Source organism: Marmota marmota, unplaced genomic scaffold (assembly GCF_001458135.2).
Source record: "Marmota marmota marmota unplaced genomic scaffold, marMar, whole genome shotgun sequence".
In the NCBI taxonomy this organism is placed as follows: Eukaryota; Metazoa; Chordata; class Mammalia; order Rodentia; family Sciuridae; genus Marmota; species Marmota marmota.
The window spans coordinates 11,089,082-11,113,891 of NW_026000057.1; the positions used below are offsets into that span (position 1 = coordinate 11,089,082).

At 39.7% G+C, this 24,810-nt stretch overlaps 1 protein-coding gene across 1 annotated transcript in view; it reads left to right on the forward strand.

Moving 5' to 3' along the window:
- Positions 1-24,810, forward strand: part of Tmem131l (transmembrane 131 like) — a 167,801-nt gene that overhangs the window by 118,388 nt on the left and 24,603 nt on the right. Inside the window, exons 19-25 of the mRNA XM_015484360.2 lie at positions 2,727-2,854; positions 4,490-4,632; positions 7,606-7,792; positions 8,005-8,190; positions 8,894-9,043; positions 9,397-10,022; positions 17,541-17,689. Coding sequence (XP_015339846.2) covers positions 2,727-2,854; positions 4,490-4,632; positions 7,606-7,792; positions 8,005-8,190; positions 8,894-9,043; positions 9,397-10,022; positions 17,541-17,689 — 1,569 coding nt within the window. The remainder of the gene's footprint in view (positions 1-2,726; positions 2,855-4,489; positions 4,633-7,605; positions 7,793-8,004; positions 8,191-8,893; positions 9,044-9,396; positions 10,023-17,540; positions 17,690-24,810) is intronic.

Below are 24,810 nucleotides of genomic sequence, written 5' to 3' on the forward strand. Positions count from 1 at the left end.
CTCTAGGCATGAAAGATGCATAGCAGGTTTTTCCAATTAACTAGTTAGAGTCAGATTCATGTTAGTCTGTAAATCATTTTGATGATTTAGATGCACGTGAATGAAGAAATAACAGTGGAGTCAGACCTATGTAGAAAACCATAAAACTTGAGACTCCAGAATTTATGATCTCGTAAGATTCCTTGGCCCACTTAATTCTTTTTTTTTTTTTAGGGCAAGATAAGGTAAAAGCAAATGCATTTTTAAAATCTTCTCTGTCATCCTTCATGTTTATAGCAAGTCACCCAATTTCTTTGGTTCTCATCTCACTTATAAAGGGATTTCCCATCTTAAGGAGCAATCATGAGATCTTTTCAGATACTTAGGAGTAAAAATGTCACGTGGCGAGGACATTGTGAGCGTAGGGACTCAGCAGCCTGATATCTTATTTTTCATTCAGTAGTCTCATATTGCTGAGTCTTGGTTTCACAGATATTGTATGTTTGAAATCAGTTCAAAAGGGGAGCATCTATTATAAAGAATGCACACACATAGAGGTACACACGCACTTAATATGTTGGATATTTTCTTATTTTTCTTCTCTATCCCTTTAAAAGTATACTATTGCTCTAGCTTAACTGGAGTGATGGGAAGAGGACCACAGATGACCTCTAATAAGAGTTCAAACAAAACAAATGAAAGCAGATTTCCAAGTTGGATTTTTGACAGAGACTTGTTGACAGTAGTAAGCATGTGAAGTGGTCTAGGCAGCACTGCCAGGGTTGGAGCCTACACTGGGGTGTGGTTTTGTTCTCCTTTGGAAGCCCAGGGTTTCTGACATTTTCTACCAGGCAGTATCTAGAGTATGGGGGGCAGTTAGTCCAAAATACTAAGAGATGTTTTGCCATACTGGTATTAAATTATATGTAGTTTGAAATTGAAAAAATAAGGCCATTTTCTTTTATATCTGAATATTCTAGTTATATTTGAACGCATAATATAGCTCATTTGGAAAAACCTGTGTAGATTTTTCCTGAGAGTATCATACCTTGCTGGGGGGCATGCACTCTGTAGCAACTTGGGAGGCTGAGGCAGGAGGATCACAGGTTTGAGGCCAGCTTCAGCAACTCATTGAAACCCTCAGCAACTTAGTGAGACCCTGTCTCAAAATGAAAAATAAAAAGGATTGGGGGTGGAGCTCAGTGGTAAAGTGCTACTGAGTTCAAACACTGTAGCAAAAAAAGAATGTCACACTTTTGCAATAAGGAAAATTTTGACCACTGTTAACTTATTATATTGTCAAAAAGAATAGTATCAGTGCCGTGAAGACACTCAATTTTAATAAAAATTGTTAAAACTCTTTGTAGGAGAGTTTTTGTAAGAGAAAGATTCTTACATTGTAATTTTGTTGGTTTGCTTTAGAAATACAGTCCTTTTGATCAATTTCATTATGTCCCAGTGTCCTATGAATAGAACACATATAAAAACCTAAATTGAGCAAGTTTTTATGGGTGTTTTATATATAGGATCCAGGGACTTTAATGGGTTGAGTGTATGGAATTGGACACTGAAAGTTTTGAATCCCTGTTTTTCTATGCTTCACCTGTGTAACCTTGCTTGGGCAAATTATTTAACCTCTCTGAGCCTCATCTTTCATGTTTGAAGATTTCCAGTAAGCTTTGTAAAATAGATTGTTTGGTATTTTTACATTTTCTTAAGTAGTCCAATACCTGACGTGCACCTACCAAAAAAAAAATTAATTAAATGGTGTTATAATTACTATAAATTTAATACCAGAAATCAGCAACACTTTTGTTCAGTGTTTTAATTCTGTGTATAAAGCAGGGTTTTCTGCTCCCTGGAGTTCAATAGTTCTAATGAATGAATCAAATACCGTCACCATTTATTCTTTTCAGATAGCATGGGATGTGAGAGCAAGACTTGAAGAGTACCACAAGTTTAAAAGTTGAAAACATAGGAAACAGAAATACTCCTGCAGCTTGTAGGACGACAGCTCTAAAAAATAGTTTCTAGAGAGAAGGCAGCAGGAAGATAAAAAAGTAAATCTCAAATATTAAAATTTAGGAGATGAGATTTTTCAGAGAAAGAAATCTTGGAGAATCCAGAGTAGAGGAGGATGTGAAGAAATAAAGATCTTTCTCTTGACTGGAGAGACTGAATATAAAAAAAAGATAGTTTCTTTATATAAACTTAAAGTACAGTATTTAAAGGTATCTTAGGGTTGTCCAGCAGAGGGTGGGTGGTCTTTTCATATTGCTTGGGCAAAGACATATTTGGACAGAGACATTCTGGTCAGTTTTCTGATTGATGTTTTCCATTTGAAACATCTCTGTATGGAGGACTTCTACCCTCAACTCCCATCCAAGCCAGGAAGCAGATCCCCTTCCCAGCATTGGTTTCAGATTGCCCTGCAGCCTCTGCCTATCAGCTTAGGAACATTTTATCATGTGAAGTCATCAGGATAAACAAGTTCAGATAGGTGGATGAGGGCCTTGGAGTAGAGCTAAGCGGTAGAGCACTTGCCTATCCCGTGTAATATGTGATGTCCTGGGTTCATCCCCCAGCACCCCTACCCCTCATATGCACACAAAGTTGATGAGATTGGTCAGATCTGGAAGTTAAAACAAAAGCCATCATGTTTTTATACCCCACAGTGCACTTAATGAACATGGAAACTTGCTCCGTGGACAACCGAGTTGTTTAACTGTGTTGTTGGTAATCTGCAGGGTGTGCATTCTGAGGAACCCAGGTCTGGCACCCTCCACTTGCACTTGCAGCCTTTGGAAATGAAAAGGGTTGGTGTAGTCTTCACCCCAGCTGACTATGGAAAGGTTACCTCACTCATACTGATCCGGTAGGTGTGTCCCTGTCACAATCTGTCTGTCTGTCTCAATCTCTCTAGTGGTTGACATGCACTTCTCAGGCATTCTGAAGTGAGGAGGTTGTGCTGCAGGATAGGAAGCTGCAGAGGAGAGGGGCCATCGAGGTACCTCGGTTGCCCTCTCCCAATAGAGAGCGTGTCTCATACCTACAACGGCTTACTGCACTTTACTCAGCATCTCGCCCAGTGCAGAGCTCACACGCATACACGTGCACACTGATATGACTGCTCTGTCTTTAGCATAGAAAAATAATTGAAATTTTGCCCTTTGTCTTTTCCCTGAACAGTATTTGAACATAAATCACTTCAAGACATGTTTTCCTTATGCTCTTAGCTCTTGTTCCGTCTTCTAAATGCTAACTGATTTAAGCAGCTAAATCAGTTTCAACTTAACTTTTTTTTTCATCTTTAGGTAATCATTCTTGAAGAGTCTTCTTTCAAAAATATACAGTAAATAACAGACCTGTGTTGGAGCTCTCTGCATTGGTGATAAGCCGAACACAAATGGCATTTTTAATAAACAACATTTTAGTGATTTTTAAAAAGTTTTTCTAGTATCAGATCAACTGGCCAAAAAAAAAAAAAAAAAAAAAAATTCTTATAACTTCCCTTAAAGTTTGTTCTTCTACAAGTGAATATTACCAAAAAGAAAGTATGCTAAAATAAACTTAAGAATTTGTTCTTTTAAGCCTTTTAACTAGGATTCCTTAATGCCCTGTTGACTTATGTCAGCTTTGAACTTATTTGTGTTGAAGAGCTAAGTCATAGGAAGTGCAGAGATAAACTTCACTTAGACTCAAAAAGAAAGTCTAAATTTTTAATAGCAGTTCTTTCACTTTGGGTAGTTTCTGTATTGATAGACACAATATTTTTCCATTAATAGTATCAATCATCTAAGACCTTATCACTTTAAGCCTTTGAAGTGGTTAAATAAAGATGTTGAGATATTTCAGTGTTATTTTGTATAATTAGAAAAATAAAACAATTTCTCGTTTCTGTGGCATCTACATTATACTGGCTTTCAGTTTAGTGTGTATCATTTAAACATCATTTTCACTTAATTTTTTCATCCTAGAAATCAGGGTTTCAATTAATGAAAATGCAAACACTCATTACTATTTGATAAGAATTTGACTTAGATGTATGCTGTTTGTGGGGTAAAATCTTAAATCTTTGAATCAAAAGAAACAATAGCCTCTTATTATTCTAGAATCATCCCTAAGGCAGAATGTCTTTTTGTCACAATTACTATGAAATACCCCAATTCACCCTGTAAACAGTTTTCATTATTTTGTCTAAATTTATTACTATTTGTGTCTACCAATTTATTTCTCTTTGATATCTGATCACCACCCTGGTGCCTATTATTAAAAAAATCTGAGGTTCCATTTGTGGCCAGTGGCTAGAGAGCAGTCATGATTGCTCACCCACTCCTGCTGTGATCAGCTTCGTGGATGCTGCTGCCCTGGGCCACTTCCCGTGCCTGTGGCCACCCTTATTCTGTGAAATGGCAGGAGTTGCCATGCTCTTTAAGTTAATTCTTTTTGAATGCACTGTACCTGGTAACGGGGAGGTAATCCCTTTTAATTTTATCTCTTTTCGCTGTAGGAATAACTTGACTGTTATTGACATAATTGGTGTAGAAGGATTCGGAGCAAGAGAACTACTGAAAGTGGGCGGAAGGCTTCCTGGCGCAGGGGGTTCACTTCGATTTAAGGTGCCTGAGTCCACCCTGATGGACTGTCGCCGACGTGAGTTCACATGCTTGGCTGTCTGATGGGAGGCCTGGTGTTAAAGTCGACAGTAAAAGGATGCTATAGGAAGGTTATTTTAAAAATGTGTAGTATATTCATTCTGTTGATGAAAATAATTAAATCAGGCCAACATTTGAGCATATGTAGGCTGGTACCCTAGGTCAAAATAGTAGCTTTAGATATTTAGCTTAAATAATAGCTATGATAGGTATTCAAATTAAGTAACAGATACAGAATGCGGAAAAGAGTGTGTTATTTAAGTAATATTGTTTAATTAACAGTATAGGTTCAAATTTTTTTTAGAGAATTTTTTAATATTTATTTTTTAATTTTTCAGTGGACACAACATCTTTATTTTATTTTTATGTGGTGCTGAGGATTGAACCCAGCGCCCTGCTGGGTTCATTTTTCATTTGCTAAGATACACATATGAGGCTGTTAATTTCGCTAAAGAGAATCAGACCAGTGTTGAGTGGAGAGAACCAACAGAACTTTTCGTGATGATGGGAATATTCTGTGTCTGCGTTGCTGGAGAAAGGGAAGGAAAAACCAGCTCAAATTCAGTGGCTCTTGCCATATGTTCCCACCACAGGTCACTCCTGTGACCTCAGAAGGTGTGGGATTTTTCTGCTCCAGCAAGCAAGCATTCCGCATCAGATGGCGTCAGATCCCACAGGTTGAGGGCTCAGCTCCCAAGACACTCCCTACTTTAGACCCCAGGACCAGGCCTCAGGAGCTTCTACATGCCTGGCCACTGTTGGGGTTCCCACAAGACCCTCCTCAGGTTAGATTAACTTACTAGAGTGCGTCCCAGAACTCAAGGAAGTGCCATGCTGTTGGTATACAGGATTTTTTAAAGTATATAGGCAAAGCAGCCAGTTGAAGAGATACGTAGAGTGGGGTGTGGAGGGGTCCTGAGTGCAGGAACTTCTGTCCCTGTAGTGTTGGGGTGCATTGCCCTCCCGACATAATATGTTTCTCATTCTCTTCCCCATAGCCTGTGTTCAGCTATCCAGAAACTCCCCAAACCCTGTGTTTTTGTGGAGACTCTGTTGCACGTCCATGATTAAAGCATGGACACTGGTGTCAAAATTTGCTTAGACAAAAAGGATATGACCTCATCAGTGGGCTTAGTGGGGAAGGCCAGTAAGGTCTGTGTGCTCAGCTGCTTCGTGGCCTCTCGGCTCAGGACCCCTCTGGAATGAGGAGGGTCTTAGGACCTACTGTTGGACAAGGATAAATTAAAGAGTGCTTTTCTTTATGGCCAGGTCAGAGACAGAAAGACAGGGAAGATCTATGCCTTAGGGAAGAGAAGTTCTAGTTTCACTGACCTTCCTTGAGCAGGGATGTTATAAGCCAGGAACCATAGTAACAAATGGATATCACAATAATATGTGTCATTCAACATAGTAGCCACTAACCACATGTGGTTAATGAGCCCCTAAAATATAGCTCATGGGGCAATCCCTGTTGGGGTGCTCCTCTTGTCCCTGTAAGAGTTCTGTTCCTGTTCTTTACACTTGAACAAATCCTATTCCTTTCAAAAAGAGAATAAACACATAAAAGTAAAATATGACTCCTGTGACTGACAAAGTCAATTTTAAATTTATTATTATATTTTTGGTACTGGGGATTGAACCCAGGGCACTTTGCCACTGATCTATATTCTCAGTCCCTTTAATTTTTTTATTTTGAGACAGAGTCTTGCTAAGTTGCTGAGGCTGGCCCTGAACTTGGCGGTCCTCCTGCCTCAGCCTCCTGAATCGCTGAGATCATAGGCATGTGCCACCATGCCTGGTAGTTTAAAATTTATTTAAATTGTTTGACTAGCTACATGTGTTTAATGGCTATTATATTAGACTATGCTTATTTAGGAATATATTAGGGACTAGGCATATAGCTCAGTGGCAGGACACGAGCTTAGTATGAGTGAGGTCCTATATTTAATCTTCAGCATCTCCCAGAAAAGAAATATATTGACATTTTGCCCTAGAAATTTCTAAATTACTCATTTAAGTTAAATGCCTTAAAGCCATTTATGTTTATTTTGAGGACTTCCTGAATAACTAAAACATATCAAACAAATAGTAGATGTAAAGTGTTTCTGGTAAATTGTTTTCCTATTACTTTTTTAAAGTTTGAAAATACTAAAAGCATTTTAGTTGTAGCAGTCTTTTCTACAGAGAAATCTGGTTGATGAAACTATTGGATAATTTGTGGCACTATCACTGCTCAATTAGAATTGTTTTCTTTAAGAAAACTATGTTTTACAAGTGAGCACTGACTTCAGAAAGGTTTGCTAGCAATTTCTTTTTCAAAATTCTCCTTGAAAGTATTCATTTTTTCATTTGCTCAGTAATTTAGAGTTGACTCCGAGTGATTAAATTAAGGAGTGATAGAAAAGTGATGGATCCAGTTAAATATTAGTCCTTGTGTGGAATAGACTTGATAATTTATAGTCCTATTTAAAATTTGTGACTTCTTCAAACTCCATATATAAAATATGCTCTCATTTATTTGTAAAGGTTTAATTACATGTTAATATTGTGTTTGCACTGTTTCTAGTAATGGATGAATTTACACAAAACACATGTTATGTGCTCTTACTATTGGTTCAGTGTGAATGAAAATCACAGGGCACACAAGGTACATGATGGCTAGAGGTAAATACACACTGTTTGGCTCTGAGAAGAATAAACCTTTAACCTTAATCTTTAATAATTATGTAGGCACCTAGGCTGAATGTTCAACTTAAAAAACATCTTCCATTGTATCCTGGTTACATTAACAGAACCTAGATATAACAGGATCAGAAATTCTGATTCTAAAAATCAAAAATTGTACTTGGAGCTTATGTTGGACTTTTCTCACATTTTAATTAATAATTCATTTAAATTTAATAATTCAGTAAATTATTTTAAATAAATTTCACCATTCATATACATAAAATAATACTTTTGTCTTCATCAGAACTTAAAGACAGCAAGCAGATTTTATCTATTACAAAGAACTTTAAAGTCGAGAATATCGGGCCTCTTCCTATAACTGTGTCTTCACTGAAAATCAGTGGATATAATTGTCAAGGTTATGGCTTCGAAGTGCTAGACTGTCATCAGTTTTCCCTGAACCCAAACACATCCCGTGATATCAGCATTGTGTAAGTTCTGGGTTTTAACTTCATCTCATTTTTGTGGGAATTTAACACTGGAGACAGGGTGGGGTGAACTTTTTCCATTATTATGACTTCTTAAGTTAGATTTAAGGTAAATATTTATTTTATAAAAGTAAGAAATTTTCTGATTTTTTTTTTACTTTATGATTGAAATTAAAACCATTACAAGTTCATAAAGGAGAATTACTTGTTATCAGGTTTACGCCGGACTTTACCTCTTCCTGGGTCATTCGTGAGCTGACACTTGTAACTGCAGCAGACTTGGAATTCCACTTTACTCTCAATGTGACCCTGCCCCATCACCTCTTGCCCTTGTGTGCAGATGTGGTTCCAGGACCCAGCTGGGAGGAATCATTTTGGAGGCTCACGGTCTTCTTTGTCAGGTAGGCCACCACCTTCTCCGCTGTTCTTCCCTCACTGAGCAGTGAAGTTGTAGGGCTGCTGCATGAAAATACAGATTGCCTAAGTGCAGTCAAAGCTTAGGAATTGAGGGATACTTTTCTTGCTTCAAGAACTCTGATGTACGTGAGGTAGACAGGGTCATAACTGGTAAGCTTTCAGATAATAAACTAACTGTAAGAGATTCATAGGTCTTACAAGGTAATAGTTATGCTCCATATATGTTCATTGGCAGTCATTGTGGAATATCTGAATGCTTATTAGCTCAGCACAGTGACAATTTGAGATTATAAGACCCACATGACCCTTTTGAAGTGATTTTATCCTAGAATAATGCTTAACATTGAACGGTAATGTCAGCCTTATATAAATTTGCACATTTTTACTGTTAAGAAATATCAGAAATTATGATGTTTCTTGATATTTGAATACCATTTTGTCACACTGATTATTCATCATCCTTCTATAATAAAACTAGTCTTTCACTCCCCACCTCCCTTTTAAACAAGGGGTCTCGCTATATTGCCCAGGCTGGCCTCAAACTCCTGGGTACTTTCAAGTGATTGTCCTGCCTGAGCCTTGGGTGTAGCTGGGACTTCCAGCACTTAGCACCACATCCAGCTTAAAACTGGTCTTTTAAATGCAATTCAGAACCATGCAGTAATGAATGTCATGTTGCTTTCTCAGTTTGTCTCTGTTAGGTGTGATTTTAATAGCCTTCCAGCAAGCACAGTACATTCTTATGGAATTCATGAAAACAAGACAGAGGCAAAATGCCAGCTCCTCCTCACAGCAGAACAATGGGCCAGTGGATGTTATCAGCTCCCATTCTCACAAGTAAGAACCCTTGTTGTGTGTGGGTGTGTTGGGGAGGACTGAGCCCACTTTCTTACTGCTCACTTCTGATTTTATTTGATGGTAATATGAATTCAATTCCAAATTTGCTTTCTTTGTGTCATTGTATGAACAGCTGCACCATTTCCTTTCTTAGGTAATTTTCACGCAAGGGCCTAGTTCGTGGGTGTCATCGGGGCAGAAACCCCACAGGCCCAAGGCAAAGGGGAGGTAGAACTCCTTAACACATGCGTACCTGTATGGTTGCCTCCTCCTTCTCGTGGTGCAGAAACAGAGAAGTATGGTTTTATCTGGTTTGCCTTTATGTTAAATGTTTTTCATCTTAAATTCAGAAGCAATTGCAAGAACTTTCTCGACACGTACGGCCCTTCTGATAAAGGCAGAGGGAAAAGCTGCCTTCCAGTGAGCACCCCACCCAACAGGGTCCAGAATGCTGCCAAGAGGAGCCCAGCCACCTATGGTCACTCTCAGAAGAAGCATAAGTGCTCAGTGTACTACAGTAAACACAAAACCAGCGCATCCCTGGCCAGCAGTGCCAGCACTGCTACTGAGGAGAAACAGACTTTGACCCTGGGCGGCTCCCTGTCTGCTGCTAAAGAGGACATTTGCACCGATGTCATGGGTGAGAACTGGGTCAGCCTCAACTATGCAAATGGCATGAGTGTCAACCTGCAGAAGAATTTAACCCTCCCCAAAAACTTATTGAATAAAGAGGAAAACACACTGAAAAACACAATTGTTGTCAATAATACTTCTTCAGAATGTAGTCTGAAGGAGGGAATACAGACATGTATGTTTCCTAAGGAAACTGACATTAAAACTTCAGAGAACGTAGTCGAGCTCAAGGAACGAGAGCTCTGTCCCCTGAAGACCGCTAAGAAACTACCTGAAAATCCTTTGCCAAGAAACTCACCTCAGTTCCACCAGTCAGACTTGCCAGAAATGTCCAAGAAGCATAATGGTAATCTTTTCCTCCTCCTTATTTCTTCTCTCCATTTGCCCCTTGTCATTCTGGATGGGATTCGTTCTCACCTGTGACCTTTAGTTTTAATTGTGGATGCCGAGTGTTCTAGTTCCTACACCGTGTAAATGTTGAAATGTGACTTGTGAAATGCAGAGTTTTAAGACAAGGCACCCAGGTTTTAGAATGTTGTGGCTAGGAGGTTTAATTGTGGTGTGAATGTTGAATTTTACTGTTGGGAGGATATGGACGCCTTTTTCTAATTGTTTGTTCTTAGCTTCTCAGACTATTTGCAAAAATTAATTAGTCCCTGCTGTGTTTCCAACTGAACAGAACCTCACCAACCAACCAGCTAACTAACATTTATTTATTTATTGACACTGTGTCATGGTCCCTGGACCCTGGTTCTTCTTGGAGAGCACCCATCTGTTAAAAGAAGACAAGTGTTCTCATGTAGCAAATACAGTTAGTGGAAGTACAGCTAAGCTCAACTACGTTAACGTTGGCATTACACCTGAGCTGATCCCTTGGTCCCGTGGCAAAAGGTCCTGTGTCCTCTCCCCTCTCTTCCCTTCTTCTCTTTCTCTCCCCCCTCTCTTCCTCCATCTGACCATTTTAATGTACACATTCTTGTACCTGTTGGAAAAAACTCCGTTGCCTTTGGTCTTAATTTGAAACATCTAAATACAAATAATCGTGTTAGCCAGCTTCATGTGATTTCAGTGAAATACCTAAGGCAATTAACTTAGCGAAGATTTATTTAGCTCATGATTTTGGAGGTTCTAGTTCAAGATCAGATGTCACCGTTGCTTTGGGTCTCTAGTGAGGGTCTCTAGTGAGGTCTCTAGTGAGGTGCCAGTGATGGGGAGTGCTCATCAGAGCAGATTGCTCATATCATGACCAAGAAACGAGGAAGATACTGGGGTCCCATAATCACCTTTGAGGGCATGTTCCCGATAGCCAGAGGCCCTCCCACTGAGCCTCACTTCCTAAAGTTTCCCCCACCTCCCAGTAGTGCTAAACCCGGGACCAAGCCTTTAACACGTGGGCCTTTAGAGGACACTTCATGTTCACACCATAGTGATAGTTTCATATTTTTTACTATTCAGTGATGTAGAGAAGGTACAGAAAGGTCATGGATTGACTAATTCTCACAAACTTTATGTATTTAGTTAAAGAAAACTCAAATTGAATTTTGACTGTTTCGTAAAAGGACATTTCTAATGTAAAAGAAAGTTGGAGTCCTGTGGGCGGAATGTACTTTGGGCCGCCGAACGGGCATTCTCAGCACCTGGTTCCGACCAGCTGGTACTGTCTCCCTTGGCAGCAGGGTGGACATGTGAAGGGGGCGTGTGTCTGCAGGGTCCACACTGTGTCCACCTGCTGTGTGAGTTTGCCCCCAGATAACGCAGTTAACCAGATCTTTAAAATCAAACCAGATGACTTGTCTGCAGGTACTTGATGGTGGGTGGGTGGGTGCCTGTGTACTGTTTCTGTACTGTTTCTGACCCGCACGCTCTCAGGGCCCAGACCACAAAACCTTTGGGAAAAGGTGAGGTAGTGGAGTGAGTCCTCGTGGGCCTTTTCCTTGTTCTCTGAGTCATGTGGGTCTGAGTACAGTCTTTGGCGTGGGCTGACTATGCGCACTTGAAATAATAGTCGTCTGAGGGAATCACCCTCCAGGAGGCTGCTTCTGCGGTCTCTGGGCCTGTCGAGTGTCTGGACGAGCATGCCTGCTTATTAGATGGCCAGGAGGGACCTTCTGCTACACCAGTTCTTTGAAATGGATGAAATGTAGAACCAGAGTGGGTCAGAGAATTTGCTCTGTGCTTTATGGTCCTTCTGTCTGGTACTCTGTATTTAATGCCAATAGTTGAGCCACAGTCACCACGTGTAACAACATTTCAGTAGATGTGAGTAAATCTGATTCAAAAGTCCACAGACGTAGGATTTGCCTATATCATTGTGGGTGGTAAACCTGCCCAGAATCCTTCCTGTGCGGATTACTAGTATGTTTATGATGTTTGAAATGAAAAATTTCTCCCACTTCAAGAATCTTTTAATCTGTTTTTTGGTTCAATCAGCAGCATGTTAAGTGGTATCATGGTGATTGTAGATCAGACCATGTAGGTGTTGATGATGAATTTTTTGGCTTTCCGCTGTGTTCAGACCAGCAAATTCAAAGGTGCTAATTCACGGGCTGGGGTCATAGTGCAGTGGCAGAGTACTTGCCTAGCATGTGTGAGACACTGGGTTCGATTCTCAGCACCACATATAAAGTAAAAAATAATAATAAATAAATAAAGATCCAAAGGTGCTAATTCACAGGCCTGTATTTTTCTATAGAATTAATGTGTCAGCAGGAGAATCCTCAAAGGGAAGTTTTATTCATGGACATGGACAGTGAAGTCTGCCTTCTGCATCTGTGGGTTCTACATTAAAGGATTTAACCACCTGCACAGTCAACCTACCAGGGACTGAAAATACTCAGTCAAAAATATTGCATCTGTACTGAATTCATACACTTTTTTCTTGTCATTGTTCCCTAAACAATGCATATAACATCTATGTAGCATTTACATTGTATTATGTTATTGTAGATAATCCAAAGGTGATTTAAGTTATGTGGGAGGATATGCATAAATTATGTGGTATTTTATATGAAGGACTTGAGCATCCTTGGAGTTTGTTACCTGAGAGGGTTCTGGAACCAATCCCTTATGGATACTTCGGAACAACTATATTTTGTTGTTTTATGTTTGCAACACTATTCTAGGAAAATATCAAAATGCTAAAAAAAATGTACAGATAGCCTGCCATCCATTTATAATGTAAAAATTGTGACGAGTTAAAAATGAATATGGACTGAGAAATCTAGGTGAAGATGATTAACAGTTGGAAGGTAGAATTTGCAGTTTCTTAGTAATATTAAGGGCTTGTGGTTCCTTTGTGAAAATTGGAAGGAGAGCAGTGTAACTCAGCAGATGGTAAAGGGTCATCTAGTGGCTGTGGAAACCATAGTGTGTGCAGGTTGCTCAGGAATGAGAAAACTGTATATACAAGAACCTTCTGCGTTTCAATTCAGGCTTTGGGCGTTAGTTCTTTTTTTACTTTGGGAAGTATTTTACTTTGTGGAAAGCATGTCATTTCCAACTCGAGATCCTTTCTAGAATCTGAGGAAAAGAGTTTTGGGTTTTGGAACTTATCTGACCTAATGGTTGAGGATCCTAAGTTCCGATTTCATCTGTTTTACTGTGTTGTTCAACAGAATTGTAAACTTCCACTCACTCTGTTGAAACTGGTTAATGTGCCTCCCACATTTTTATCCATTTCTTCCAGGTTGTAAGGCTGTTCTGCAGAAGCAATTTTAGTGGTTAAGATTGCTTTTGGGAAAGAGGTGGAGCAAATCCTTTGTCTTAAGAGTGTCTTCAGTGATTTTTCTTAACCCATCAGAACTCCAGGTGCCCTGGGAGAATTGTACCACCCATTTTGTGGCTCCCGCCCCCCTCAAAGAAAAAAATGTTCCAGCTTCTATATTAATGGTTCTGACTTTATTCTTCTTTTTTGAGAAACAATGTTTTCTGGATAGCAGAAAACCTGTCTTGTTGGGTGCCTATGCCTTCCCCCTGCCTTCCCCTGAGGGGCCTGTAGTACATGGTAAATATAAACGCCTGATAGAAGTGAAGGCTGTGGACAGATTCTCCTGGGCTCTGTTTTCCCATACTTTTTTTTTTTTTCTTTTTCTTTTGGCATCAACCTGTCAAGCATGATAAACAGCTAAAATCTTCAAAGGTTTGTTACATGTTCCAGAATCTCTTGATCATCTCACAGGGTGAGGCTCTATGTGTAATGTAAATGATCTTTTGAAATAATATATCTTTTCAAATATTTATAGCTATGATTTTTAATTATATGATTCAAATACTATAGATTTAGAATTATGGCTAAAGTTAGGTGCTTCTTGGTCTCAGCATTACCAAAGAGAAATAGTTAGCAGATTACCACACTGCTTTTTTCTTATAATACTATAAAGGACAGTAGACTTTTCTACTTACTAATGCCTTGGAATTAACAGTATCTGAAAGTTCTTACTGAAATGGACACCCCCAAAATTTCTGAAATACCTGTATTTGCAGAAATCACTCTTTCTTATTCACAGATACTAATAACTTGAAGATCTATTCAAGTTATTGGAGATCCATTATTAGAGATCCATTATTGGAGAATATATAAGATGATTAGATTAGAATCATTAGAATCATCTAATCATTCTGAATAATGATTAGATCCATTATTCAGAATATATAAGATGATTAGATTTTAGATAGCAAAATTTGAAGCAAGGTGCTGGCTAATTCACATTTCTTGTTTTTCCATTTGCTTTTTGCTACAAGCACTTTTTTGAAAAATGATTAACATGTAAAAAGTTCTGCATATTTAATGTATATATCGTGGGGGGGTGGCGCTGTACCACTTAGCTGCTTTCCTAGCCCTTATGTGTACATCTTGATGGGCTTGGAAATAAGCATTCATCCTTGAAATCGCCACCACCACAAAGTCCATAAACATCTGTCGCCTTCCAGAGTTTCTTCCTGCTCCCTTTATTATTGTTGTTTCTTTCATTTGTCTTTGATTTTTAACTGTAGAAAAAACACTTGCTGTGAGGTTATGGGAATATTGCAAGCTTAATAGGAAGACTTGGATTGGCTCCTTTTAAAAGTATATACTCAGTAGTTTCATATTCTTGAATATTATTTTGGTAGATTTTTTCAATCACCAAAGAACTTGCGATTAGCATTCATCTTACTGTTCATCCTGATTCTTCGCCCCACAGAAAGCATTGTTAATTTTCTAAAAAATCTCGGCTTTACCACTTTCTTTGGGTTGGTGTAGTTTTGTCTATTAAATTTGGGTCCTCCTTAAGAAACTTTGGTGATTAATACTTTAGGTGCTATATTCTTGACATGAAGAAAACTTAAGGAAAAGTATTTACTCATGAAATAAGAGGCTAGGAAAGCAGTGGTTCATTCTTTAGAGGAGAATATCTGTGTTCTGTCTCATACTCTTGGCTCCCAGGATCCAGAGTTCCCTTGCTTTTGGCTGTCCCTGTGACTGATTCTCAGCGGTGGATATTTTCCTTTGTGGAGGTCTAACAGCCAGTTTGTGTTATAGAAGGAATTACATTTTAGACATCATTTGGCACAAGAATGACTTTTACTTTTGCCACCTGTGAGACGGGGGAGTGGTAACATTTCTGCAGGGCTGCAGTTGCATGCTTACTTCAAAATGTACAGCTTACAAGGGGACCCAAAAGCTGTGTCCCCTGTGTCCTGTAAAGAAGATAGATCTCAACCCCTTGGCATATGGTTGACTGTCCATCCTGTAGGGACAGAAATTCCTTTTAGAGTTCCTTAATTGCCTTTGATTCAGAATCTTTTTGAACCCTGCTGTTAAAATTTACTGCCAGCTAATGACAGTGATCAGATTTGCCTTTGGACTCTGTCAGGGTCTCTTCATAGCCAAAGGCGTGAAAATTCTGTTATATTTTATGTAATGAGTTTAGCCACAAGATTCATTTTGTATACGCATGTATTCCTTGCAACATTTAAAGACTCTAACTCCAAATTAACTTTTTGTACTTAAACTATAAAAAATCCTGTGTCCCTTTTCACAGTATGTGCCGTTTGCTTGGCCACTGTTTTTATAGTTACTTGATATTTATGTCACTTTGAGTTAACAGAAAAAGTATGCTTACTTTGTGTTATTTAAAAAAAAAAATCTATGTATCTTGCTTTGAGTTTCATTTGTAGTGTCAGAATCTGAGGGGACTCAACTGCTCCTTTCATCTTGTGAGTTGAGAGATTTGCCCCCCCCCNCCCCCCCCGCCCCCACCCCTCAGGTCCCACTGTCTGGTCAGGCATCCATTCTGCCAGGGCCTGCTGTGGCCATCTGAACTTTCTCAGATTTTTGAGATATCATTAAGGGCGGGGTGTGGGGGGGATAGAAGGCAATGAAATACTTTGTTTTAAATTACAAAACTGAAGCCAGTTGCTGTGGAGTTGTGCCTTCATTGTGAATTAAGGGATAGAAGTAGTTTACCTATTAAGTCACCTAAAAGAAAAATGGCTGGAGGTGTAGCTCAGTGACAGAGTTCTTGCCTAGAATGTATGAGACTTTGGGTTCCATCCCCAGCACACCCGCTGCAGATGGAGAAGGCATGCTTTCAGGTAAGGTTCTCACCAGCACATCCCACTTCTGGATCTTTCACCTACTGTTGGTTCCTTGCTTGGCCTGTGGGTGCTATTCACTTGCCCAGGGAGAGGGCCTTCCGTGAAATGACATGTGTCCTTTGGTGGTGATGCTTTATGCTTCTACTGTATACATGTACACAGACAGGAAAGGGGATGCTGTGTTCCTGTTACAAACAAACAAAAACTGTAACTCTTTGACTACTCACATGACATTTAATCTCATTATATTCTAATTAGTGGTGGAGAACCCAGTTCTTTTCTTGTGTCACCCCAAAAATGTGATTGAAATATATGTATATATCATAAAATTTCCCACTTTAACTATTTTTGGGGGGGAGGGTGCTAGGGATTGAACTCAAGGGCACATGGCCACTAAGCCACCATCCCCAGCCCTATTTTGTGTTTTATTTAGAGACAAGGTCTTATTGAGTTGCTTAGTGCCTCACTTTTTCTGAGGCTGGCTTTGACGTCGTGATTTCCCTGCCTCAGCCTCCCGAGCCGCTGGGATTATAGGCGTCCACCACCATGCCCGGCACTTTAACTGTTTTTAATTATAAAATTCACTGACATGAAGTATACTCACGTTGCTGTGCATGTGAACTGTCCATTTTCAGTACTTTTTCATCATCCCAAACAGTAACTCTGTGCTTGCTAAGTAACACCCATTACTCCCTTTCCCAATGCTGGGAACCAGCATTCTACTTTCTATCCCTTTATGGTGGATGGATGATGCTGGGTCCCTTTTACAAATGGAATCAGGAAGCATTAGTCCTTTTGTGACTGGCATATTTCACTTAGCATAATGTCTTCAAGGTTCCTCCATGTTGTAGCTTATATTAGAATTTTGATCTTTTTTTAAAAATCATCCTAACAATTCCAGCTGTTCAGTATGCTAAGTGTACTCACCGTAGGTGATGAATCAGGCTGAATAGTATTTCCTTATGTGTATGCAGCACCCACCCCCCACTCATCCATCAGTGAATATTTGGGTTGTTTCCATCTTTTGTCTATTATATAATGATGCTGCTGTGAATATTGATTCCCCCCCTCCATATGCCTTTTTCCTAGTCGTCTTTTAATGATTGTAGAACTCTTAATTTAAATGCATTTTTACTTATAAACAAAATTAGTTTCTGGAGCATCATGGATGTCAAAAGTAATCTTTAAGCCTAAAAGTCATTAAACCAAATGAGATGGCTTGATATAGGAAAAAGGAATATGAATGGAAAAATTTAGCTAGAAATTGAATTGTTTTTATTTATTCAAGGGAATAACCAGCAAGTGCCTGTCAAGAATGAAGTAGACAGTTGTGAAACTTTGAAAAAGGTCGACACAAAGTCATCTTCAGAAAAGAAGATTCACAAAGCTTCTAAAGAAGACATATGTTCTGAGAAACAGGACATGCCTTCAGTGGAGGTCTGTATTCCTTTAAAAAATTTTTTTTCTTACTAAAAGAAATATAATATGTTTAGGGTATAGGATGCAAATATTTGTATAAGAAATGTGTTTCTTTTCAGTATATTGGAATCAATATTGGGAATTTGGTGTGGGTTTTCAGAAACGTTTATCTTCTAAACAATATGTAGGGAGTACTAAAATAATTTTTAGTGAAGCCATATAGCTTTGTCTCCCTGTGGTACCTATTCCTAAGAAAATGGATGAACTCCTAGGAGTTAGTGGTACCTATTCCTAAGAAAATGGATTAACTCCAGCAGTAGAGTAGAACCAGATCAGGATCCCTTCTGTCCATTTGGTACCAATATCCATTATTTTAAGGCATGCTCTTGTTGAGTCACCTTCTTTCTTTATCCCTGTGACTATCATCGTATTCTCTCCAAAAGGTTAGAAAAGTATTTGTGATATAATAGAAGAAAATTCTCCTGCAGTGAGGCAGAAGCTAAGTTTGTAGATCAAAAGAGCCTACTGTGTACACAAGGAAAGGTTGACATATAAAAATAGATATGCATACATTCTACTTAAATTAACTGAATTTGGAGCGCAAAGAGATGTGAAGACAGGAAAATCAGGAAACACAAACTTAAGCTTGCTTGGCTGCCTCAAACTTCTCCACAGGAACATCTCATGCTAAAAAACAGCAGTGAAAATTGGAACAAAGAATATTGTGTCTAGCCAAGTTGACACTCTGATTCAGAGGTGATAGGTAGACAATCCTTAAACACAAATGAATTTAAGAATCTTTTTTTGCGTGTGTGTGGTACTGGGGATTGTGCTTGCAAGGTACAGGGCCTTGTGCTTGTAAGGCAAGCACTCTACCAGCTGAGCTATATCCCCAGCCCTAAAGAGTCTTACTTGAAAAGGCAAGTTAATAAAATTTAGCCAATTGAGATAGAAGTAAAAGTATAGACCCAAAATAAAAAAAAAAAGTCTTTTGTGAGGTTTCAGTCCATTTTATTTCCAGAACTAAGACTACACAATGGTCTTTACAACTGCAGAGCAGATTGCATATATTAAAACTTCAGCAAAAAAAAAAAAAAAAAAGGAAAAGAAAAAGAAAAGAAGAGAAAAGAAAAAGAATTTCTCTAAAATACAGGAGGTAGGATTGAGAGGTAAATGAAAACAAGTTTTAATTTTAATCTTTTTTGGTAGAGAGCCACTACTATGTAAAATGAAACTTACAGTTTAAAAGCTTAAAAGAATAACTTAAAGTATTTTTCCAGTCTTGGTAATCTTAGATCCTTAAGGAATTACTATATCACATGGAGAAGGAACAATTATTTGAAAGTTGTAAGTTCCTGTTGACAATTTCAGTTTCTTTTTCTTACTTTAAATTAATATAAAACTGAGCCTTAATTTTTTATTTAAAAAGTAGCACAGGTCCCATGTTATAAATTATTCCCATAATTTCTCCACCATTTGTACATATGTTTCTAGAAAAATACTCAATGTTAAGGTTAACATAATGTCAGTGGGTGACCTTAGTTATTTCTGAGTGGTGGGAGTTTGGATGACTTCTTTACCCCTTCTTCATCATCCTCTGTTTCATTTAAACTTATAAGCATGAATCTTTCATTTAAATAAAAATGTAAGTGCTGTAAAATAAGTTGCAGACATTCTGCAGTAGGAGTTTGCAGCATGTCGAGAAAGGTGAGAGTTTTCTCTGTAATCAGCACCAAGATGAGCATGTAATAGAGGGCATGTCAGAGATTCAAAAGCCAGGTCAGGCTGCAGTGGCCCTGGGAAGCCCCTGGAGGAGAAGGAAACTTGTATGGAAAGGAGGAGGAGGAAAGGTGGGCAGGGGAACCACTGAGTCCCATAGGTGAGGAACAGCTGGACACTGGGGAACAGGTAGCCAGTGAGTCATCTGCCTGTGCAGCCACCCCTACTCAGAGTAATAGCCTGGAAGGTCAGAGTCCACCAGATTGTGAAGGCCTTTGAATGCTAATTGAGAGGTGAGATTTTATTCCTTCAGTCTCCATGGGAAACACAAGGAGGTGGGTGGTGTCTATCGAGAACTAGAGAATGCTTGTCTGCTACAGAATTTTACAATCAGAATTTAATTTTTTTTTTTAAGTTTTAGATGGACACGATACCTTTATTTTATTTATATATTTATTATTTAATGTGGTGCTGAGAATCTAACCCAGTGCCTCACGTACGCAAAATGCTTTACCACTGAGCCACAACCCAGCCCTCAGTCATAATTTTTAAAAGCACATTTGTGCAAACCAAAAGTGTTTTAGAGGATTTGGCCTAAGAGTTGCCAGTTTTGGACATTTGATGCAAATCATGGAGAGCTGAATTGTGGGGTGAAGGGACAGTGGCTGGCTGAACAGTGACAAATAGCCTGTAGGCTCTGATCTTCCTGACAGGTATCAGTTGGACATCTTTTTAATCAGTTTCACAAAGACTTGACAGATTGCTTCTTACATAGAACTGATGTAGTTGTTAAGTAAGAGCTTGACTGAATGTGTGAATAATGCATTTTTGAAAGATCAGTATGGGTGTTTGGGAATCTGGGGTGGAGAGGGAAGAAATGGATATCAGGTTTCTTCTAGCATGGATGCTGTCACTCTGCTAGGAGACATGCTGTCACCAAGACCTATATTTAGATAAGGACCAGGGTAAAGGATAGGAAGAGTAGAAGAGAGACATTTAGAGAAGAAACCATCAGGACTTCTTAGCACTTGGTAGCATAAAGCAGAGGAATCACTTTTTTTTACACAGCCATCTGCCACGGCAACGCAAGGTTTAACACCTCGGTGGCTAGAAGATGAGAAATTGGGATTTATGTAATAAGCTTCTTTTCACATCTTTCAGAGCAGTGTTGCATCATAGGAGCATGGACTTCACAGCCAGGATTCCTGGGTTTGAATCTAGCTCATGCACACTCACTCTATGAAATGACATTGGGCTAATGTCACAGTGCCCTCCTTTTGTAAAACGATGATAATAGTTTTCCAATGTCATGGGGTTGTGAGGAGGAAATGAGTTATTATGAGAAGTGCTTAGAATGGCAGGCTGCCAAGTAGTAAGTACCAAAGCAGTGACAGTTAGGATGGCAGTCATTACAACGGGGGGGTTGCGGGCTTTGGGGCCAGTCGTGTAATAGATGCTGGGGGGCTGGAGCTTCCATGACAAGGGAGACTGGAAACTTGAGCTGGGGGGCTTATCCCTGTGGAGGTGAGACCCAAATGTTGCCTGGAGTTCTCTGTTGCATGAGTTCTCTGTTGCATGTGTGGCAAGAAGATGGTGGCCTGACTGACCCTTGGGCAGCCTCGAATTTGCAGATGGGTTGCCAGCACAGGTACAGCAGAGGAACAAAGAGCTCAGCCGAAAGACAAGTAGGGCGTACTTTCCAGAGCAGAAATAAAGTCATCAGATGCAGGACAGAGGGAACCAGTGAAGTGAAGATCTGCATCTCTGCTCTAAATGGCTTTAGAGGCTTGCCCATTGGCCTGCAGCGAAATAGAAATTGGTACTGGGATTGGATGCTGGGAGGAAAGGTGGTGACCGATTACTCCAAGGTCCCCTTGGTCTGAGATGGTCAGTACTGCTCCTGGTGCCCATCTGCCACATGTGTGGACATTATTCCTTCCCTTAAGCCCTTGCCCCAGTCTCAGAGTCTTTCCTGGATCCCAGATCCAGACTTAGCCCTCCAACTTCTGTCCTTTGTTATGCAGTTTTCTTAATTTGTTGAGTTACTTTCTTCCCTGTGTGTCTTTGGCTTTAGCTGCTTGAGGCTGTGGGGCCTTAACCGGCTTTAACCATGTCTCTCAGTCCTTGCACTCCGTCCCTAAGGCTATGTAATCCCTCCCGGGCTGGTCTGTGAGCCTGTTATTACAGACATGTGTACCTAACAGTGGCTGCTGGCTCAGCAGGAAAGATGCCAGCTTGAGGGACTTAGGGGACTCAGATGGACCCTGTGGCCATCCCCAGCCAAGTTTAACCAAGGTGGATTTTCTGGTTCCGAGTTGGGGGCTGTCCTTTGCCATTTCTGTGTATGTCTGACTCACTCCCTGTTTCTTAGAATTGTACTTTGAGGTCCCCTGAGTGTACTTTCCATTTCATTGTTCGTTTAAAGAAAATCATTCTCAATAAACACATTCCCAAGTGCAGTGCTCAGCGTTTGTTTTTCTTGCACATTCTTAGGGCCTAACTTTGCAGCTTAGAAAATTGTATAAATCTGTCTATAGTATGTGGAGAACATTCTTCCAGATTTATTGGTTGAAGCCCAAGTTTGAGAGCCATAAACTAAATTTTAACCCTAGCTCTGGCTTTTTATTTTCTTTTAAGCAGATTTTTCCCCCTTTAGGAAGGAATCCATGATTCTTATAGAAGCCTAAAAATGTAAGGGGGAAAAATCTATACAAAATGAACCACTTTTAGAAGTTTATTTGTTTTCTATGCAAATTTCAAAAAAGTTTCTTACTTCACCATCATAAAATAGTGAGGAAAACAGCTATTATTATGGGTAGGTTTAATGTCATGATTCTTATTTTCTCAAGTGGTTGAATATTAGACAGCTTTATTTTTATTGGGTATATTAACAATCTATCATTTGTGCCAAAATTTAAGCCATCCATTATTTAAACCATTCTCCTGCAGGTGGGCATTTAAGCTTTTGACTTTCATAAGTAACTCTGATGAACAATTTTGTTCATAATTCTTGTCTTCATTCCTGATAGATCCTTATTTATGGATGTCAAGAAATAGAGTTAAAGGGTATCAGCTCTTTCCCTGGAGTGCTGCTGCATTGCCTTGCAGAAAGTCAGTAGCAGTTTATGTTCACGTGTGGTGTATGAGAGTGCTGGCTTCATTTTCCTCTCAGCAGCACCAGTTTGTCCAATAAATAAATAAATAAAATAAAATAAAATAAATTTTTTTTGATGCCAGGGATTGAACATGAGCCTCATGCACACTAAGTGTGAGCTTTACCACTGACTTTTGCACCCACAGCCCCTCTTAGCAAAATTATGGTCATATGATAAGTGAGCCAAAAGGCTTGGGCTTTCCCTTGATCTTGTTTGTTTGCTTTTTGGTGCTGGGCATTGAGCCCAGGGCCTTACGTGCTGATACACATGCACCTACCACTGAGCTACACCTCCATCTCTGAATAGCTGGGTTTGTTTCTCATTTCAGTTTGCATCTCACCAGGGAAAGGGGAGCATTTTGTTTTATTTCATGTTTTGTAAAATTCTAATAAAAAAATTAAAGCATCCAAAATCCTACCACTTCAAATAAATCCTATAAATTAAGATGTTAATGTTTAATCAGAGGCTGACACTCTTACAATATCCTGCTTCCTGTCATTGCCTAGTATTTGCAAATGTAAACATGCATTATAAATGCATTCATGTTTTCTAAAACCAAAATGGAAAGATGAGATACAAGCTAGTCTATAATTTGCCTTTTCTAAGGATATTGTTTTATTGTGAAATATTCTAGATGAACTCATTTTTTTCCTTTTCTATTCCTTTTGTGAATTGATATTCTATGTTTTCCACTTTTCTATTGAATGTTAGTGGTTTCCTTTATTTTCTCTAAGAACACTCTGTATGTCAAGATATTAACTTAATGTTGTTCACCAAACATTGTGTATCAGAATTTTTTATTAGTTTTCCCTTCTGATTTTCATTCACTTTTACTTATATATGGTGGTTTCAGAATGCCTTTGTGCAATCAATCTGTGGTTTCTTCTCTTCTTCTTCTTCTTCTTTTTTTTTTTTTTTAACCATATCTATTTTTTAGGTGTAGATGGACACAGTACCTTTATTTTGTTTATTTTTATGTGGTGCTGGGATCAAATCCAGTGCCTCACACATGCTCAGTAAGCACTCTACCACTGAGCCACAACCCTGGCCCCACGGTTTCTCTTCTTCGATTTCTTCTTGTGCTTTTAGAAAAATTTAGAGGCTCTTTCTCCACCTTGACATCTTTTAAATTGTCACCTCTGTTTAGTTTAGGCTCAGCAACGATGATGATAGCAAAGACAGCCTGCTTACTGTGACAGGTAACTTAATCCTTACAACCAGCCACCTTTTGGGAACTCAGGGGACCGAGGCAGAGAGGCCAAGTGACTTGCCCAAGCAACACAGCGAGGAGGCAGGGAGCAGGGTGCAAGCTGGCCGTGTGGCCCTCGAGGCAGTGCTCTAAATTGGGTCTCTGTGTGGCTCTTTTCCTCTCGTGGTCAGCTCTGCTTTACCCGTGGGAACCTTGCTCTCAGAGTCCGATCACCCCCCCCTCTGCCTCATCTTTCTGGGCAAGCCTGCAGCTTCCTTTCCCTGGTTTGCCTTCCTGTCACTGTCCGCGACGCAGGCCTGTCGCCCTCAGCCTGATTCCACTGGGTCCCTGCTCGGTGCCCAGTGCTTTGGATGCACTCACGTCTCAAAGAAAAAGGTCGTTGTCAGCTGTCGTTCCTCGCAGCCTCTTTCTGCTTTCTTCTCCTCACCCACGATTTCTTTCCCCTGTTATGTGACTCGTGGGTTTTGCTTCTTGGTCCTTCCACTCGTTGCCTCTGAGCCCAGCTTGTCCCTCACTCTTCTCGTCTCCTTGCTGTGAATTCTGTGGCGCTTCTGTCCTACCTCTCAGCCATCCAAAATAGACTTACCCTCCTGTTTGCACAGGGTGACAGTTCCAACCAGATTGATGTGAGAAAGGCAGCCCTTTGTCATAGACCCACTCACACTTAAAAGACTGACCCTTTATTTGTGCCTGACCCTGGAGAAACAGAAAGGCTCAAGAACTTGTGTTTTGACAAGGCTTAGTTGGCCTTTGAGTGAACAATGTGGGTAGGAGAGGGGTGACCCTCCCCCCAATCCATGAAGGAGCGGCACGTGAACAAATGGTGTGTGTGTGAGTTGCACGCAGGTCACGTGTCTGTCTTTCCTATGTCTGTTGGACATCAAACTTCAGCAATTAGCTTTAGGTCCTGTGGGACAGGGTTCTGTGTTTTGGGCTTGTTAGGATTTTAAAATACTTTCAGTGTCAGGAAAAAATGTTGCTGTGTACCTACCAGAAAGAATATTAAAAGAATATAAAGAAGGAAGCAAAAATTCCATCATCTGACTATGTGGTAG